The sequence below is a fragment of the Paralichthys olivaceus genome, chromosome 4, assembly GCF_024713975.1.
Source record: "Paralichthys olivaceus isolate ysfri-2021 chromosome 4, ASM2471397v2, whole genome shotgun sequence".
NCBI lineage: Eukaryota > Metazoa > Chordata > Actinopteri > Pleuronectiformes > Paralichthyidae > Paralichthys > Paralichthys olivaceus.
The window spans coordinates 10,060,625-10,080,713 of record NC_091096.1 but is presented as its reverse complement, the minus strand read 5'-3'; the positions used below and the strand labels follow the sequence as shown (position 1 = coordinate 10,080,713).

The 20,089-nt window shown below is 42.9% G+C and overlaps 2 protein-coding genes across 2 annotated transcripts; one reads left to right on the top strand and one right to left on the bottom strand.

The window, feature by feature from the left end:
- Positions 1-1,799: 1,799 nt before the first annotated feature.
- smim15 (small integral membrane protein 15) lies at positions 1,800-4,507 on the top strand. Its single transcript, XM_020102708.2, has 2 exons — positions 1,800-1,936; positions 3,734-4,507. Exon 2 carries the CDS (start codon positions 3,765-3,767, stop codon positions 3,990-3,992), a length of 228 nt encoding a protein of 75 aa, XP_019958267.1. The 5' UTR covers positions 1,800-1,936; positions 3,734-3,764; the 3' UTR covers positions 3,993-4,507.
- ndufaf2 (NADH:ubiquinone oxidoreductase complex assembly factor 2) lies at positions 3,733-20,088 on the bottom strand. Its single transcript, XM_020102707.2, has 4 exons — positions 19,543-20,088; positions 8,781-8,870; positions 7,726-7,766; positions 3,733-6,042 (listed from the first exon to the last, which is right to left on the bottom strand). Exons 1-4 carry the CDS (start codon positions 19,655-19,657, stop codon positions 5,800-5,802), a joined length of 489 nt encoding a protein of 162 aa, XP_019958266.1. The 5' UTR covers positions 19,658-20,088; the 3' UTR covers positions 3,733-5,799.
- Position 20,089: the final 1 nt, after the last annotated feature.

The window sequence follows — 20,089 nt, the reverse complement described above, 5'->3', positions numbered from 1 at the left end:
GTTGAGTCTACGCGCAGCAGAAAAAAAGCTAAATCAAAGGATATTGGTAATTCCTTAAGGACTGGCCAGACTAGTGGTTTTTCTTGTAATCATTATGATTCACACCACTAGTGGAGCTGGTTAACTATAAATTGTGGTGCAGTAATTTTATGGTCCCCCCCCCTTCTCTGTCTGTTGATAATGTTAGTTCCGTAGCTGTATCATGAAAAGCACATGGGAAATGTTTGCCTTGAAGGCTCTCTGCCAGAAATCCTTTGCACGTGGTTAATGTTGTGAAAGGGTGTATTTTAATCCAAACCATGCTCTTTTCCAAAAACCTAACATAATGCTTTTGTTGCCTAAACCTAACCAAGAAGTTTTTGTTGCCTGAAATTAACTGAACTGCGACCAAGGCTTCTGCCGGGAAGCTTTTCTGGCAGGGAGCCACAAAGGCAAACTTCTCCCCACAACTCATGAAAAGGAGGCATAGTAGGGGTAAGGGTGCGGCTGTGTTGCCCACCGTCCAGATTCTCCCAGCCTGATGAGACATGTAGCAGAAGCTAATAATTATAATCATATAAAGAAAAAGCCACCAGATTGAGGATGTTTGTCTATAAGAGTTGACCAAAACTATGCTGGTGAACCAGAATGTGTATTCTCAATGTGGCTGACTTCTGCGTGTGTTCCCAGCTGCCCCTGTCCTTCCTCTGTGAGTAGGTCTAAAAGGCTGGCCTTTGAACTGCTCTGAAAGTGATCCATGCCGTATGGACAGAGCAGATGTGGCCTAACCTGATTTGGTTTCAATACTTCCCCACAGGAAGTTCACAAAGCCAGCAGGTCCTCCTTTGTTATGTTAGTCATCTTTCTCAGAGGGCCAGTGGAGCCTTTTGCTGTTCTTTCGCACACTGATCGTTTGCTTTATTCTTCAGACAGAGTGGTTGCACACACATGATTAGAAGTTTCAGAAACACTGAGATGTGGTTGGATTCTTCTCCAATAACAAACTGGACAACGTTATGTTTTTTCAACAGATTCAACATTTGACTTTAATCATTCCTAGTAGACATGGTTTAACAGCGGTTCACTTATTCATATTCTTTCTCTGGTCAAAAGCAAGGGTGTCCTATACTCAAACCTTTACAGATTATCAGTGTCTCATGGAGGTCCATTCTGTTGTTGCCAAAATTTATCAAGATATTTTAAACACATTGATTTCCTCTCAAAGACACGTTGTTGTTTTTTATTTATTTATCCACCACTAATAAATCCCAAAAAAATGCAAAATGTGGTTTCCACAATAATTCAGTGCATAGCTCACCTGACATAATTTCATATTTCTAAAATACTTAGATTTTAATGGATACAGAGGTTATAGGGTTAAGCATAACAACAATTAAATAGTGTTACCGCCTTATGGATAGATTAAAGATATTGTAGAGATTACGTGAGCACATAAATGTCATGTATAAATTCGCAAAGGATAACTAATATTTGGAAAAACTACAAGCCCCAGATTTACCCTGTGTAATTCTGGTGTTCATAATTCCATTAATTAAAAAAAATGCACCAACAATGTGCAGTCCCTACTATGTCGGGTCTTCCAGCCTCAATCTGCTCTTGTAGATGAACTCTGTGTCAAGATGTCATTTTAAAGTCTGAACTGTTGTTGTTTATATTATATTCAAAATGTCCATAATTACTGTCTTAAGCCACATTTTAACTTATTAAACCCATTTTAGTCCAACCTACGGTGAAATCTAAATTTTCTGTGTTGTGATCATGTTGCGATGGTTAGCCAGCTTGACACAAATGGACTACATTACCCGTCTTGTAAGGAAAAGCCTCATATCCAATCAGGAGCGAGGAAGATTTAGAAGCCACACCCGTTTCAGTTCCCGGAACAGGGAGGAGCTGAATCTGATCTTCGTGGATAAAAAACACTGATCCCGACACTTTGGTAAGTTTTCTCCTTATTTATTGAGTTTTTCCACCACTTACTGATAAGGAAATATAGATTTGTTGTTATGTCGCTTTCATAATCGATATATTTGCGCTGTGTAGCCGAGAGTCAGCGCCCCGGCTCCTCAGGCCCGTTATGGATGTGCAGCGGTTAACTCGCGGTGCTAACGCTGGCAGAAAGTGATTTTATCCACAACTTCAGAAATCCAGATTCAATCCCAGTGGCAGACAGAGCGAATGTGTTCACAGGACTCGTTTGTGTGGAGCTGTATTCAGAGGAAATAGTTTGTAGCGGGTTAACCTGTGAATACATCTAATGTCAGCTAGCTGTTAGTCGAGCTGATGCTAGTTAGCCAGTGGTCATTAGCAGGTTTATGAGGGACGAGCAGGAAACGTTTATCTACATGTCTTTTTATTACGATATGTCATATTAGTAAATATTAGGTTTCTCTGTTAAATGAACGAACTTAGTGGTTAGTTGTTAGTAAACGTTTATCAACCGCTTGTCACCACGTACTGTTCAAAAGTCTGAGACCACGTCCTTGTTGTCTCTGACAGTATTCTGTCTATTTGAATAAATAGTTATTAAATAAAGAGTTCCCCAAAGGAGATCTGAAATGTTCACAATATTAAAACCTACCAGTTTAATATTTAAAGTCGACTATTTTTCCCAAAATCGTTGCAGATCATTTTCAGTCATCGACTAATCGGTTAATCGACAGTTTGTTTCAGTGCTTCTCCTTATTTCCTTATAATCTAAATTCCCCGATAATTGTTTTACTCCAAACAGGACACTCTTGTGAATGTGTGTCAATAATTACTAGTAATGTTGTTCCTTTTACTGTTTCAGTGTGTTTAAGGACTCTGTCTCTATTGCACCAAATTACTGAGCTGAGTTGTTTTATAGAAATGTATTTTTTCTTGTGTCAGGGTGAGAACATATGAAATCTGCTAGAATGTGCCAGAAATCAGTGCATCTTGTTTACTACAATGACTAATACTTATTCATCATTTAATCTGTTTATTCTCACTTTTTTCAATTACTGCTTAATTAACGGAATGTCAGAAAAAAGGTAAAAGCAACCATCACGGTTTTGGTTGGTCAACTGTAATATAGGGCAATGGGGAATAAAATAGTAATCACAACTACGGCAATATATTTTTCATCAACGACAATATGACAAAAGTACAATGTATATGGATATAATGATTTATGTATTGTCGGCGAGGAAGTTTAACATATAATTGATCTACCTCAGATTTGTAAAATGTTTTGCCTTTTATTAAGTTTGTCATTCTCTACCCACAGAGTTTAAAATCCTAACTTTCACTCAGGAGTAATAACCTGGCAAATGTATCGAGATAATTATTAATATCAGCTGTTATGAACATTTTTATCTTGATATATTTTCTGTCTATATCATGCAGCCCTATTGTCAAATTATTTAGTTTTATTTTCTTTTTATGAAACCAGCTGAGTCTAAAACCCAAAGATAACTTAATTACAATGATGAAAACAGAGAGGAGCAGCCAAGCATCACATATGAGAAGCATGAGTCAGCAAGTGTTTGGCTTCTTTCTAATGACAATGACTCAGATATCATTTCCAGAAAATGTACTATATCAATGTATATATTACTGACAATGTATGACATCACATGCTTTTAAAACTCCCACTTGGCCACTCTTACAGTCATTGTTGGAAGAATATCCTGAGATGAGTGTATTATTTTTTTACACATCACACAGCCCTGGTTGTTCAATCCTTTCTCTTCTGGTACCCCCCTTTTCTCAGGTCTGAATAATCCTCATCGTTCCAGAGCAGGATGATTGACGTTCGGGCGTGGGCAGAGTACGTGGTGGAGTGGGCTGCCAAAGACCCCTATGGTTTCCTCACCACTGTCATACTGGCTCTCACACCTCTCTTCATTGCCAGTGCACTGCTGTCCTGGAAACTGGCCAAGATGATTGAGGTGCGTGACCGGGAACAGAAGAAAAAGCAGAAACGTCAGGAAAACATAGCCAAAGCAACCAAGAGGACCAAGAAAGACTGAGTCTGCGAGGGTAGGATGGGGGCATAGAAGAAAAAAATGAGGAGCAACCACCACGCTCACGGCCCTCCTTATTCCAAATAATGACATGGTGCCCTTCCATGTCCCAGCCCTACCGTCAGCACAGGGCCACCACGCCTCATGTCCGGGGTAGGAGGAGGGACAGTGGCCCCACAGGCCTCATAGTGCTGAGACGGACAGTACTGCCTGGAGGAGGCTTGTCCCGTTGGGACTTTGGTCAGCAAGAGCGCAGTGGTTGTCTGTATGATGTGTTTTATACAGAAATCCGCTGATAATATTGTGCAGCTGTTGCAACACCTTGCATTCCATTGTTAGCATCTCTGTTCTGCTGAATTGATGATGTAACGAGCAAACTGGAACTTTTTCTCCAAGTCACTCGCAAAGTTTCCAAATTATAACTTTTTAATCAATAAAGTTTTCATGGTTGATAAGAAAATAATTCTTTCTTTATTGTGAAGTCAACACAAATTATATTAATAAAAATTCTTTAAAAAGTATTCACCCCCTCGTTTTATGTTACATTAAACCATATTGCATGCAGTCAGGATGTCACGCTCTGACTGTCAGAGATGGCCGGAATTATTTAGGCCAGGTTTTACTGTTATGCAACAATAATCGTATGTTTTAAACACTTTATGTTCTTAACTTACCCATTTGAATTCAATTTGAGTCTTCCTCTGTTTATTAGTCTAAAAAATGGTATTACATTCACTGCGAATCAGTGTTGTACAATAATAAAACATTCAAAAGTCCAGTGGGATGAATAGTTTTTATAGGTACTGTAATTCTAAGCACTCTTGAGCCTTTAAAGAAGCAGTTAAAAGCGATAATTCTGAACACAGACAGGTGGACAAATGCACATTTCAGCATATTCGTTTTCCCTTTTTCTTCCTCATTAACTTTTATTCATCCCTGGATGCATCTCCTGAGAGCATTAAGAAAAAAAAAAGTACATGTGTAGGAAGACGACCATGTTTTCAGCTGTAGGATTTTTACAAGTCCTCAAGCTTTCTGTTTAAGCTCCTTTCTTCATCAGCTCTGTAGCCAACATAAAGTCTGACCTCAGGTAAAAGAGCTTCAGTTTATTGTTAACACTATTCATGACTTTAACTTGTGATTAATAGGCAGTGATGTAAAAGCAGCGGACACCACCTTCTTGATGAACAGAACCATTAACACAGCATTTATTGTTACTACAGTCTCATTACACCGTGGATTGGACTGAACACATTTCATTTCACATGTTTTTTTTATATTTCCCACAGCGTTTACTTTCCCACCTGCTTTCACCACATCCCGTTCTTTTCATCTTTACACTTAAACCCTTTATTTTCTGAAGGCTAATTACATCTGCATCATTTCTTTGGACATAGCTGAATTCTTGATGTGTAATTAAAACATTTTTGATTTTGCCTCAGTACAGATGTGATACCAATTTAATTAACAGAATTATTTGTTTCAGTATGCCTGAAACATTTGTAGCCGCTGTACTAATGAGCAATTTCAGTGTTTTTCTTCACTAACAAACCTTTCAACTACATTAAATAACTCATCACAGCTTCAAGAGGATGTCTTTGTGTGTATTCAATATATTGAGACAACAAAAATGGAAACCTTAAGGATGTAAAGCAAACCAATAAAACTGTCCTGAAATAAACACTTCCTCTGTGAAACATAATGCAGGATGATGTGATGTATCACTTTCACAAAGGGAGTCTTTATTGTAGGGCTTTTCTGTTCAGTTCATATTATACTGCACAGCAGCTTCAGTGTGTGTGGACATCTCTGTCTATTTCTTGGAAGTGGGCAACCAGGAGCCAGGCTGAAATGTGTTTGCAGTGCTGGTGGGGTCCTCCCTGATCTCCTGCTTCCCGAAACTAGTGGCGGCTGCGTGACCTTCAGCTAAAGTCCTCGCAGGAGTCGCCACCAGCCCTTCTTCATACTCCTTCGCCTGCAGAGCCAGATCTTTCTCCTCCACATCCTTGGCCTTCAGCTTGATCTGCTCCCTGTAAGACTCATTCTTCAGCAGCTCCTATAAAATACAAAGATGGACACACATGTTTATTCAGGTTTGTTTTTTGATTTTGTAATTCAATGTAACCCATTTTCATGGTTTAAGAAAGATGGAAAACCTAAAGGAAGTATATGGCCTATAATTATTTATTATTTATTTAGGTATAAATTATTTCAAAAATGTAACCCTTCCACTTATCAATCACCCATCAAGCTAGCAGTGTTTAAAGGTTGCACAGAGCTGATTGCTTGTGGTTTACAAATAATTAAAGTCTTGCTTTGTCACTGGCAGATAAGAAAAAATGATACCTGATCATTGTTCACTATGTCGACCCAGACATGTTAAAGGGACAGCTACTGTTATATATAAAGTTATATGTTTGAGACTTGACAAATGTTGATTTGAGAAAACGTGACTGCAAGATTACTTAATGGAACCTCCAAAATATCCTGCAAAACCAAACCAGCAATGATTTTCTCTCCTGAATCAACCACCTCTGTTTTGGAGTCTTGGAGCAAAACACGGAACATCAGCTGCTCACTAGTCAAAAGTAGAAGGGATGTCGAGCTGCACTCAGCAGCGTCCAGGAACAAATGTGTGCATGTGTCGGGTATGAAGTAGGGCATTTACTAGGAAAAGAACAAGAGTGTTCAGTTTACCTATATTGGTCCAATAAACTCTGGTTAAAAATGTAGCGCTTGGAACGGATCGGTAAACTAACGTGACAGGAGGCATCTGTAATATAAACAACCATTCCAACTCATGGAAACAATTAGAACCCGAACTTGGTCCACCAGTGGAATAGTTACCCACTTGAGACACAGCTAGTGTCCAGTGATGTTAGCCTCTCCCTAATACGGGCAGCCAAAAAGGAAGGGAGGACTGGGCATAATGATGTTGTGTGTTGGCAGAACTGAGGGACTGGAAAAGAGAGGGGGAGAGACGTGGCCAAAAAGCCCCGCTTTGGGGAGAGAGACAAACATACTGAGCTGCTTTTCCAGCCTGTTAATGACAGGATTTAATCCAATCAATTTATGTCGGCTTGGACCGGGAAGAGAGGGAGCATGACAAGGGGTAGGGTAATGTGCTGGGAGTAAAGCCTTGGCCACATCAACACTGTCCAGCTGTCGATGGCAGCTATTGGGCAGACGCAAGGCAGAAAATTGGAAGAGAATGTTCTGGCAATAGAGGCAGGGGATGGCATTGGCCACTGGCAGGGACAGAGGACAGAGAGATAGAAAGAGTGCCTGGGTATTGGCCTTCCAAGGGATTTCCTATAGACCCACATTTCGCTGGCCAAATAATTTCCAGCATTCTCACATTATAAGAGCAATAAACCCAGTGAGAGGTACACAAGGGGAAAAACTGCACTCCTTCACCATTCCCATCTTGGAGACTGCCAGAAATAAAACACAAAAAGCCGAGATGCAGGCTTCTGCTGGAAAAAAAAAAGAAAGTAAACTAGGACATGGTGTCAGTGAGCCCCTTGTTCGGAGGCTGTCTTTGCTCTCACTCTCACCATCAATGCACTTCTGCTGCTGTTTATTTTAACACCTGTCCCCCAAAGTTCCTGGATTCAGTTCGAAACTGGAAGATAAAACAAATCAAAGCCTCTCTTTTCCATCTTTCCCTCCCATGTAACCAGTCCCCTGGAGTCCAACCATCAGCACAGCGGGGAAGCTGGGTGGGGGGGAGACGTACCTCGACGGAGGGGGGCTCCTTCCGTCTGCCTCGGATCCAAGCTGGAGGAGGAGGAGAGAGGAGAAAAAAAAAGAAAAACAGAGTGAGAACACCCACACAAACATACGCTGCACAAACAAAACCTCCAGTCATATTTAAAGGCTGCAGCTACAGCGCCACTGAGTTTCAGGGCACTACAGTAGCTCAGTGTGAACTACCGAGTAACCCAGTGAGTAGAGGGAGTGTATCCAGGGTTTGTTTTGTTTCATTTCTCTTAGCAAACTATGGGGAAAACAAGTGAAATGGTGAAACATCCGAGCCATATACGTGCGATGAGCTCAAAACACTAATGCTGCATTAGTCGAGGCAGAGCAGGGCCACTGAGCACTGCGTCTCAGAAGAGAAAGTGTGGATCTGCTCTGATCTTGGAATTTGAAAGTACACACTCTGTCATTCTCCATCAGTACCTCTGTCCTTCTTTCTGCTGCTGAGCAGAACTGTGTCTGTCTGTCATCTCTCTCTATCTTTTTTTTTTTTTTTTTTAAAAGAGCTCTATTTTGGCTGAGCTGGCTGCACAGCAGAGCAGGTTAAAGGGAGCCAGAGAGAGAGAGAAAGAGATTTTCTAACTCTTCCTTCAGCTAGCACAGGGATTCTGGGCCTCTTTTATCCCTTTCTTATTTGCATCCTGATGAAAATGCATGAGGGATGGGGCGAAGCAGGATGAGGGGTTTAAGGTGGATAAAGCCAGTCTGAGACAGAAGGAACAGTTTGTATCCAGTTGTAAGAAATTCGAAACACTATTTTATGCTACGGTTGTATAACACCAGCAGAAGGCGTCTTTGATAAACTCATGAATACGCTTTTTCCCCAACCCCCATCTCACAGTATGAAATAAAAAATAAATTTAAAAAAATCAATGGATTAGCATAGGCCCCAATAGATGCAGTCCTGAATTTGTTATTCCATTTTATTTGCGTGGCTCTTTGTATACTCTGCTGGGTAGCTCTTTTGTTAACATTGTCATTATCCATGTTAGTGATAAAGTGTGTTACAGTGATGAAGCGATCCACACTTACCGTCCCACTCCATCGGAATGCTGCCTTCTATATATTCGTATTCTGTGGGATTGGCTGCTTCTACCATCCGCTTGGCACGGACAAGTCTTCCTGGGAAACCAAAAAAAAAGGACAAAAAGACAGTGAGAGGCAGCAAGAGTGAGACAGGAGATGCTCAACAATGATGCATACAAAACGCAAAGGAATACAAACAAACACAAAGAGGTGCAGACACAATGCTCTCCGGCTCCTGCTCACTCAGACACACAGATACAGACAGACGCACAGACACACACAAATACACAGAGGGATGACAGCGCTGTGACAGGCCATGGATGATTACCTCGTGGCCCTCGGGCCCTTCTCCTCAGATCTCGCTGAGTGGCTCCAAATCTGGGCTAAGCCTTTATGCAAATGAGGCTCCCTTTAACCCAACCAACCACAGCCCCCCTCGCTGACAACCCTCTTCCAATCACAGCGCACCGGCTAACAATGCCCTCCAAAATCAACATCAAGCCGAGCAGGAGACAAAAGAGGTCAGATATCACAGACAACAGGAGAGGTGCGAGCTGCGAGGAATATTAAGTGCTCCTTTCCCCTATCTGTATACAGCACGACGCTCGCTAGCAGCAAGGCCACCGCCAATTATTTTTGGTAGAATCTGCTGATTAGGCAAGTTTGGCATGGCACACAATGACATGAAGACGGAGGTACAGAGGGTGAGGGGGGCGACGGAGAGTGATATAGACAGAACAAGAGAGAGCAGGAGAATTGAAAGGGGGAAAAAAAAGAAGAGCCAGTTGTGTTGTTTCTTTGTTTGGCGCTGCCGAGCTTCATACAGCGTTCACGCTAATGACGAGTGCTGTGTTTTCATATAGTTTCTCCCGCTTCGCAGGTAGCCAGGATGTCTGTCCATCGCCTCCATCCCTCCGTGAAATGATGAGCCAGGGAAGGAAGAGGTAGAGAGGGAGAGAGAAACAGAGAGAGAGAGAGGGAGAGAGATGATGCATGGCAAACATGGCTAGGAGAGAAATGGATGGGCAAGGAAAACAACACGCTCCAAAACACAGACAATCTGTCAAGATTCCATCACCGTTTCTCCGCAGCTGACTGGACATGGACAAATGGAGGCAACCGACTCCACGCATGCCGCAGACTGATGGCCTTAATGTTTACTTCAGCCATAACAGATAGCTATGGCACAGGGATGGATGAATGATGGCACTCAAAAGAAGCACCATGTGTGTGTGTGTGTATAGAGGAAGTTGTGTTATTGTTCAGTTTGTGGTTTACGATTATAAGTTTTAAACTTATACCAATAAAGCCTTACATGGATGATTCCTTTCCATACTTTATCCAGCCTGTATAGTAATCAGGTCAGCTAATTAGGCTAGCATTGCTTTGGTTCTGCTTTGGTTCCCACTAGATTGTCACTATAGGGCCTCACAGGCTCCAGCTCTGCAGCTTTTAGTTTTACTGGTATCAAGGTCTGACAAAAAATACAGCACTCTCTCCCACCTTATATTAAAAACTAATTTCTATGATCATTTGTTTACATGTATATGCCTTGAAGTGTCTTATGAGAAACAGTTTCCTAGAAACCACCCTGCAATGAGCACAACAACAACAACTGCAGACAAACAAAAGGCTACGTTCTCTAGGCAATACTAACAAATATATTTAACAGATATGCTAATTATAAACAGATCGTATCCATATTTGCATCGGGTGTGGGTGGTGGCAGACCGAAATGGTACAATTATGATACAGTCCCCACAAGAAATGTGCTTAGCTACAGCTAATGCCGAACTAATAAGCATAAAGAGAGGCACCCACTTTTTCCCCTCTGTCTCTCCACTAGGTTGCATCTCCCCCTCCACTCTGTCACACTCCAACATGGCTCTCCTCTTGTCTTGTTGCTTTTGCAGCATGACTAAACCCCTTCCACCACGGTTTTTATCCTTGGATTTGAATACCAAATACAGTATGTACATATATTTATGAAACACGGCTGATCCTCCCACCACGTACACATTGGGAGGAGGCTTGTCAGTGTGATTGGGGTGATTCTCCCTCTGTAATTTCTGATCTAGGACAACAGCGGAAAAAACATGCAGGCCAAGGCTGTACTGTTTTTACAACACAAGTACAAAGGATACGCACCAGCTCTCTGTACATGTAATTACCTGACAGGGACTGATAGAATGAATAAAAACTTATGTGCGAGATTAACAATACATCCACAACAACCTTACTTGTAGACGTTGAGTTTATTAAAGAACACAATCACTGTGTAACGGCCTAATCTTCAGCAAACGTAGCAGAACAGAATTAACTGGCCTGGCACATTGTTTGTGTTGTGGTTTCAATTTAAGGGGCTGAATTACCAAGTCATCAAAACATTTTTTAAATCAAACACAAAGATAGCTATAGATTTTTTTGGTTGAAATAATAGATTAACAAGCAGTCTTTAAAAAATTACAAAAATTTCAATTCTCAAATGACTAAAATTATGTTTTAAAATTGCTTCCGCAGTCAAAAATAATAACTATTCTTTACAGAAAATTCAAATGAAAAAAGTAGGAATCTTTAACATAACACAAGCAGCCACTAACAAATATTACAGCTGTTGAAATTTTAAAAATCTAACACAATGCTAACACAAAATCAACATATAAATATTCCACACATCAAGCCCGCTATATATTATTTTTCAAAACTAACCAATTCATTGTTTAGTGTCTGAAATAACGAAACAACAAAAATGAAATTATGTCTATCACAAGTTACCCGAGTAATGTCAGGCAATGTCTGAAAAACCTATTATACATTTATTTAATATAAATAACTCCACTGACTGTGAATGTATTACTAAATGTTTATATCTAGATGTTAATATGTTGTTTGAATGGAAGAACCAACAGAATTAGTTTTCAGTATATTTGCCACTTAACTTCTCTTATGAATTACAGTCTGAATTTCTTCATGTATTGTCTTCTGCACTTGTCACAGAATAGTCATCAAACTGGTTGTAAGCCTTCATTCTGCTTCACAGTTCAGACCTGTGCCCTCTGTCTCCCCCACCTTGAGAGGGAGGGAGAGAGAGGCAGAGAGAGCAAAAGAGAGGGAGGAGGGGTGTTAGGAGCTCTCGATCTCAGCAGGCACCCTTGTGACAGGTCTGCCTTCTCATCACTCACTAGGGGAAACCTACTTACCAGTGTCACACACACACCACACACACTCACATACACACACACACACTCACACATATACACACACACACACAGTGGCTAGAGAGCAGGCAGATTAACCTGAGGAACAGGAGCGAGGACACTGCCTCTTACCGTGAAGGACAAACGCAGCACTGCGTTGAAGAGGGGGAGGGGCCAGCGGCAGGAGGAATGAAATCCCACCGCATAAATATTCATGAGCCATCTCACCTGTCTGAGCACGACTCATCTGTGTGAGCCTGGCTGTGGAACCGGGGGGAGGTTGGAGGGGAGGAGACAGGAAGGCAGGATGGGTGAGGGGTTGCCGTGGCAGCAAGACTGGGAGCCAATCAAACTGCAGGCACGCCTATCCTCTCCCTTCGTTAGAATAAGACGTGATGCGCTCTGAGGGTTGCTCTTTGAACCCTGAACACACCCCGCTAAACTCCATCACCTGCTTCAACACACACACACACACACACACACACACACACACACACACACACACACACACACACACACACACACACACACACACACACACACACACACACACAATCTCCTGACTTCACACATCAGCTCCCAGGTGAGAACTGCTGGGGGCGACCCGAGAGGTCTTTCACCTCTACAATGTCATTCCAGGCATCTCGTGCTGCACGTCTTTCTCACTCGGTGCTCTTCTGCTGCAGTCTATTGTCGTTGCTTACCGATGTAGATGAATAATACTTGGATTGGCAACATCCAGGTAAACAAAAGCACTAAAATCTCCAACAAGGAAAAAACTACAACTGGTGGACCAACGTTTATCCTTAGAAACACTAGAAACACACACACACACACACACCGATTGCCATGATGACAAAAGCTCCCACTTGCGACTCCATCTCTCAAAAAAAGAACAGCTGTCTTAGGCTACATCCATCATTTGAAAATGACAAGATGATCTCTGTCCACACAGGTTTTTTGCTCAGTATCATTTTTTTACTCAGTCCATACTAGCATGCCTGAAAACGCATATCATGTGACCACTCATGGAGCATACACGTGCCGGAGTAAACATTCAGTTGGAGAATTCTCGCAGATTGCTCAAATAATAGCTCGTCTCCTACACATGTAAACAGTGTTGTCATTGGAAAATGCAGAATTTGACTGCACAAAAGCTGTTAGCAAAGACAAGAGGGTCACCAACGCTTGTAATTAATCATTCACGTTGCATTCCACATTGGTAGCCAAGGCTTATAGGTCGTTTTCTTTCAGAAGGGGGATATGTGGTAAGAGACTGACAAATCAGCGAAGGGTACGTCCTGACCAAAAAGCAGGCAATAGTGAGTGTCAACGTCATTGTCTCGAAACATCTCTGTTTCTGCCCGTCCAGACTAAAACGTCTTTGTTTTAGCCTTTTTGAAACTCCAGGAATTCCCGTAGCAGAGTTGATGCATTTTCAAATGGCAAGGCAATAGTGCGGGTGTTGCCCTATAGTCTTCACACGGTGCGATGTAGAGCATAGTTTAGGTCTGTCATTGCAGTGGAACAAAAAGCCATCCTGAAGGAGCGTGCTCACCCGCCTGTGTTGAGCCGAGTTTGTTCCTCTCCTGCACACAGCTCAGCAGGGGGACCAGCATGTGCATGGTAATGGACAGCTTTATGAAGACGGAGTGATCCGATAAGCATCAGTGATACAAGGGCAACCAGGTACCAATACTGAAAACCCTCACCCCTCTCTCCCTCCAATCTCTTTCCCCTGGAAAGAAAAACATGGTGAGGATGTGTGAGGCCTGTAACCATGGTTACCTATTAGCCCTGAGTCTTGTGATGAGGTTTAGAGGGAGAAGGCCAGCCGTTGTTTTGCATCAGTTCTGGTGAGAGGAGGAGCTTATAGACACAAAGTAGGCCTGCTGCTGCTGCCATTCGTTTTTTGTTTTGTTTTATGCAGCCCTCATTCTGTTTGTCCCTGTTGCTGTCGATCCCGCTGAGGCTTGAGCGACTCACGGCAGAACAGAGGAGAATAATTCATATAGAAGTAATAACATGCTGAAAAGAATACTCTGATTTCCCCTGTGTGTTACTTTTAACTAAACGCAGGCGTACTTGAGGGTGGAAAGGGATACTTTAGACCCCTCCGCTTAAGACCACCCATCCTCTTGAAGTCTCTTCCCTGCCTGATGGGTTATAGAAAAGGAGCATGTTGAGCCAGGAAGTCGGCGTCCTTTGTGCGGCTGTGGAGCGGCGTGAACCCCCACCACCCTTCCCTTTTCTCCACCCCGACTCCTCTGAGGCCTGTGCATGTGATGTCCATACACCAAGCTGTCCACCCCTTTCTATTTACCTCACTCCCATCCAACCCCCTTCCTTTGCACCTTCCGTCGACCCCCTCACTCCCTCTCTCCATTAACCTACCTCCACCTTCTCTCTCTCCCCTTCTATCTTTCTTCCTGTTCCACCCACTCATTTCACCCTCTTTCTGTCAGAAACCCTCCTTTCACGTTCACTCTCTCCATTCTTCCCCCCACTCTATAATTTCACCCCATATGTCAGCATCCCCCTTGTACTTTGTCACTCACTTTCCATACCCCACTTTCTTTTCCACCCTCAGCGAGTCTCCCCCGGCCTTATCTTTCCTCCCTTATACTCTAGCCTTATTTCTCTCTCTGCCTGTCTGCGTTATTAAAATATTCTGAATTGAATAAGCAGAGGAAGGCTCCGGGAGATGTCTGCTCGTGCGTCCGTCTGTCTGTCAGTCTTCCTGGCTGAGTTTCTGACAGACACTGAGCCCCGAGGTGTCAAAACACCTCGCTGGCCATCTGACCAAACAGAGACATGAATGCACCAGACAGTGAATCACTTTGAAGCCAAATAGAGAAATGAATTTGATGAATTTGTTGTCTTGCCATCGCCAAACATCAAATCAGTTCACAGGAGGAAGAAACAATAACATTCAATTAAAATGTGTAGGTTGTGAAACAGATGGAGTCTAAAATCTAAATATAATATAGAGCAGGTTTACACTATAGGCCTCCAAAAACGCTTAAACCACTGATCCTGGAACTAGGCCAAAGTGAAATGTTCTACCATAGGAAACAAGTGTGCCTGTTTCTCATTTCAGCATCCATCTCTTCAAATGCCTTTTTAATGAAGTAGTTAAGCCACTCCATGATGTTCCACCACACGCACACACAAACACACACTTGGCACCCAGAATACAGCAAGATGAGCTAAAGCCACTTGGTTTTTCCTATAATGATTAAACAACCTTCATTTAAACCCCATGCATTGCAAAGCTGCTGATCAATTAACATGATTTACTGTGGCGGCTCCGGACATCGCCGCTCCATGGTAAACACTGACTTGGTGTCCTACTGTAGGATAGACCTTCCTTCATCACACCCTGGGGATGACTTGTGGCAGAATAAACAGCCATTTGGACCCTCGTCTCTCTCCGCTGTGACTCTTTTCGTGGAAATATGTGGCTTGAATCAACGCTCTGATGACACACAGCCATCTGTTGTTGTGCTAAGTGTGTTAGGGCATGAAGTGGAGAGAAAACACACAATCACGTTTTTTTTTTATTTTTTAAGAATACAAAGCAGATACACATACACTTTACTGAGAATGTGAAGTTTTGTGCCACATGCATACAGTCACAGATGCACACACTAATGCAAGAACACACACACACACACACACACACACACACGCACACACGCACACACGCACACACCTCTTTCCTCAGTCCCTCGAGTTGCCCATCCTGCAAATAACAGAACTGAGGCCTTTTCAGTTTTTCACTTCATAGAACAGGAGCTGGGGAATCAAATAAATAATAGACAAAGAGAGAGGGATAGTGATAGGACGACAAGTCAATGCATCTGTTCTCTGTAACCGCGTGGCACACCTCTGAAGAACCTCTGAATCCCTTCCATTCTCCACACAGTGCAGAGGACCAATAGATTAAAACTGCATGGCACACACTGTTAAAATGAATAGCGCTAAAAATACATCCTTTTCACAGAGACATGAAAGGAAACTGTCTTTCCCCTGTCCAGTATTGAGCAGCCATTGATTCCAAGACAAAGGCTACATCTCCTCAAAGAGGTAAGAAAAATAGCAATCATACAGGCAATTATTTTCAAATGTGCCTGCAGCGGCCGATAATGTCAGTGTGCCTCTCTTGCTAAATAAAGGGAGGGAAGGCAGGCGTCAAAGCTGCGGGCCCACTGCTGAAGACGAATGAGCCCGTCCGCAGAATGCTTTGCTTTCATCTGGGCAGCATGACATGGCGCCCCATGCAGTGAGAGGCAGAGCCGGGGCCTGGGGGACAGACGCACACAGAAAGAGAGGAGAATATAGATTCTCTATTCAGCTCTGTGGGGCCAAAACCAAGGCAAAGACCTTCTAAGGACCACTGTCCAGATTGCCAGTGGCTTTTCTCTTGTAGCCCTGCTGTAGACAATTATCAGTGCAGCTCCATGGCCTAGTGCAGCCCACAGTAGGCCTCTTTAGCTGGACCTTTTTCTAAAGGCGGAGACAGAGCTCCTCTCTCTCTCCGTCTCTGTCTCTGGAGGTGTGTACTTCAGACCTAGGCCTTTTCAGTTTGATGTGAAGCAGCATTCGAGTAGCGAGGGGCGTCCTAAGCTTTCTGCTGGGTCTAGCTCTCCACACTAATGAACTGCTCCAATGTTTTGAATATAAATCTTTACTGGACTGGCTTCAAAGAAGAAAAATCAAGAGGCAGCAATGAAGGGGAGGGGCAAGGGAAGGAAGGACTATGTGAATTCAAAAAAGGGCCCAACCTACTTAAAGACAACTGAAATGGGACAAAACAAAACCATCTAAGACAAGGAGATTGGACAATATACTATTATTATTATTAGTTATTTTCATGATAACAACCTGTCTGACAAAGCTTAAATATGACAATTAGGCCCTGTCATACAAACATGAATATGAAGCGAATGCTGCAGCTCAAAATTCACCAAAGTTGAACTCCACTCGAAGCCACGGTGCCAAATGATTTGCCACATGAAGCAAATGTTTTATTCACCTCCTTGCTCGCACAGATTGGAAGTGAACAGGAGGCCAAGGTTCGCCACTGATATATTTGTGTATGTCTGGACAGGCCCTTGCACAACTGTTCTTAGTCTACCAGTTCCTAGAAACTATTATATGTAAAGAGCCTTGAGATAATGTATGCAGTGATTTGGGGCTATACAAATAAAACTATAGTGAATTAAAGTTAATTGAGTTGCTTCCTTTTAATTTTCTGCCTTAGCAACCATTAACGTCCTCATACGTGGCCTGCTGCATGCAGAACTGCTTATGCCCCAGTTTTCTAAAGTTAACAGATTGAAAGAGAACAGAGGAGCAGCAAAGCATGGCTAAAGGTAGAGAGGGACGCACTGAGCACTAGGGATGGACAAATAAATAAAGGAAGTGGGCAGGGATAAGAGAAAAAGTGAGAGACGCAGAGAGAAAGAGACAGAGAGAAACGAGAAAGACTCCTCACCTACTTCAACCACTACTCATGTGCTGCAGTGGAAAGCCCTGCGGTCCATGCCTTGAGGCCCTGAGCCCACGCTTGGCCTATCAGTTTAAGATCAAAAAGAGCTCGCTTTAGCAAGACATATGGACTGAATAATGCATCTGCTTTAGTTCCACAAGGCTGGACAGGGTGAGTGCTATAAAAAAAGGAGGCAAATGTTTGCACCTTATATTTCCATGTGCTTATTACGAAAGTATATTTAGACTAAAGCATGTGTATGTTTGGCATTTATGAGTGTGTCTGCTTGGAACAAGTTTATCTACAGGCCAACTAGCGACTCTCCACAGTGTCAGTCATTGAGATCGGACAGTGAATGCGTTAGCCTGTAGCGTGCTGGAAAATGGGCTTCTTGTGATGTCTCATTTGAATAGTCTGACAGCCAGAGGTGGAGGAGCAGCCTTGTAATGAATTATAAATATAAGGTGGGCACGAGTTTCCCTGAAAACTGCTGAGAAAAAGGTGAAGCACAAAGTCAAATTCAGTGAGAAAGGAGGCCGCAGCCTGCCAGAGGTGATTCTCTCTACAGCAAAACAAAATATCAGTTTGGTTTCATCCTCTGGGAAACGTAAATGTAAATATACTGTAGGAAATCTATTCCGTCTAAGCAGGTCAAAGATAAACTTTATCTGGCACCAAGAGAGGGAGACAAACACAAGAATGTGTAGGTGGGATGAGATTATTTCTAGATTACTGCTGTGTTGTGCTCTCAGAGAACACAAATACAATATCTGGAATAAAGTGAAACACATCTGCTCAGGCACAATAAATCTGGCACGTATCATGAGACATAAACCTTTGTGACCAATAAGCCAAATGTCCGTGGCTTGTTAACCAAGAGGTGTCATGTCTGGAGCAGACAGTGGTTGTGCTCTTCGGCCTTTGACCCCTGACCTGTGGCCTATAGTCTGAGTAAGACCCCTGCTGTTGATGATTTAAGGCAGTAAAGGGAGGGGGACGTGGGATATCTAGTCTGAATGCTGATAATGAATTAAACTCAGAAAGGACAGGAATGGTGTGCCTTTAATTCATCAGGATAATTCCCCTCCTCTGTGGAAATTTCCTCTATTTTATATTTCTTCCATTTATTAAAAGCAAAATAGATTTTTGTCAATATCTCAGTTGTAAATGCCACCAAACCTTACTTCCCTCATCTGGAGTGACAACCATGACTCACCATCTAAACACACCTCTTTAGGATCCTGTATAAGAAAGACATAGCAACAAGAGAAGCACTCACAATAAGCCTGGGCATCAAGTTGAAAAGGCCGACAGCAAGCATGTCCTTGGCCCCCAAGCCAGTCAGTCAGTCAGTCAGTCAGACATGGTGTGAAGGATGCCATCGCTATCCCACCATGGTTAAGCTGATGACACAGATCTACTTGTTTGGCTTGAGCATTGCGAACTGTTTGCCACGTCTCAGGAGGGATCTGTGACCTCCTTCTAAATCCTCAGCACAGACAAGTAATCATTTCATCTGTGCTCAGTGGACGAGTCCTCCTCTGTCCGAAGGCCGGGGGGGGGGGGCGCAGTGACACTGTGAAGACTGCACCACATTTTGCCTCCCCTACAAGAATAAGTCATTAAGAACTGCAGACAGTTCCATCAAATAGAAAATCTTATTTTTAAAAAAAAAAGATAAGCCTTTATTGAGATAGTGTCGCCATCTAGAGACAAGCTTATAATACTGCAAGAGTGAATGGAGGTATAGATGAAGACAAATTCACAACAACACATTTAGGAAGAAAGTGGAGACATGTTGATCAATAAGATAAGATTGAACTTTATTGATCCACACACCGGGGACTTCAGATGCTAGATACAGTGAAGGGAGCCGTGTTGTCAAATGAGGGTTTTAGCTAGAGGTCAGTAAAAGCAGCAGCCATTTGTAAACAAGAGGTGCAGGAGCAGTAAAGTAAGAATAAATAACATATTACAGGCAATAACTGCTTAGAAAACGCATTTTAATCAGAATACAGTCGTTGCTAAACGTTTTCAGGACAGAGGGCTAACTTTAGCACAACAACGCATCACCTACCTGTCCATGTCTTCTGCTCAGGGACAGAGTAATATCTGTTCCCCAGATGATCCGTCCCGACGTGCTCGCGTACGATCCCAAACGTCCGCCGGAGAGCTGAGGCAACCCGGCTCATGTTCCCGGGGAGCCGCGGAGGTGTGCTTTGAGGGGGGGGAGCAGTATTTGTGCGTCCCTGTGGAAGTCGTCTGTCCCGTCTGTCCCGTCTGTCCTCTCTCCGCTGTTTGAGCGAGTGTCCCCCAGCTGGGGAAGGAGAAGCAATAAGCTGCTCTCTGATTGGACGGCTCACATTCACCAGCCAATCGGCGCACGTGTCATAGTCTGGACTTGAGGTTTTCCAAAATGGCCGCCCGCTGAAGTGATGCTACCACAAAAACTAGCCGACCAAAACAGAAAAACACCAAAAAATAGCATTGGAACGATATTAAAATATCACATTAAACCACCGGGTGCTTTACATTAGAGTGAAATGCAGTGGAAGACGCGTGAAGATTGATTTATGGATTTTAAAAAACTACCTCGCTGTAGCTAACATGAGCTAGGTTAGCCA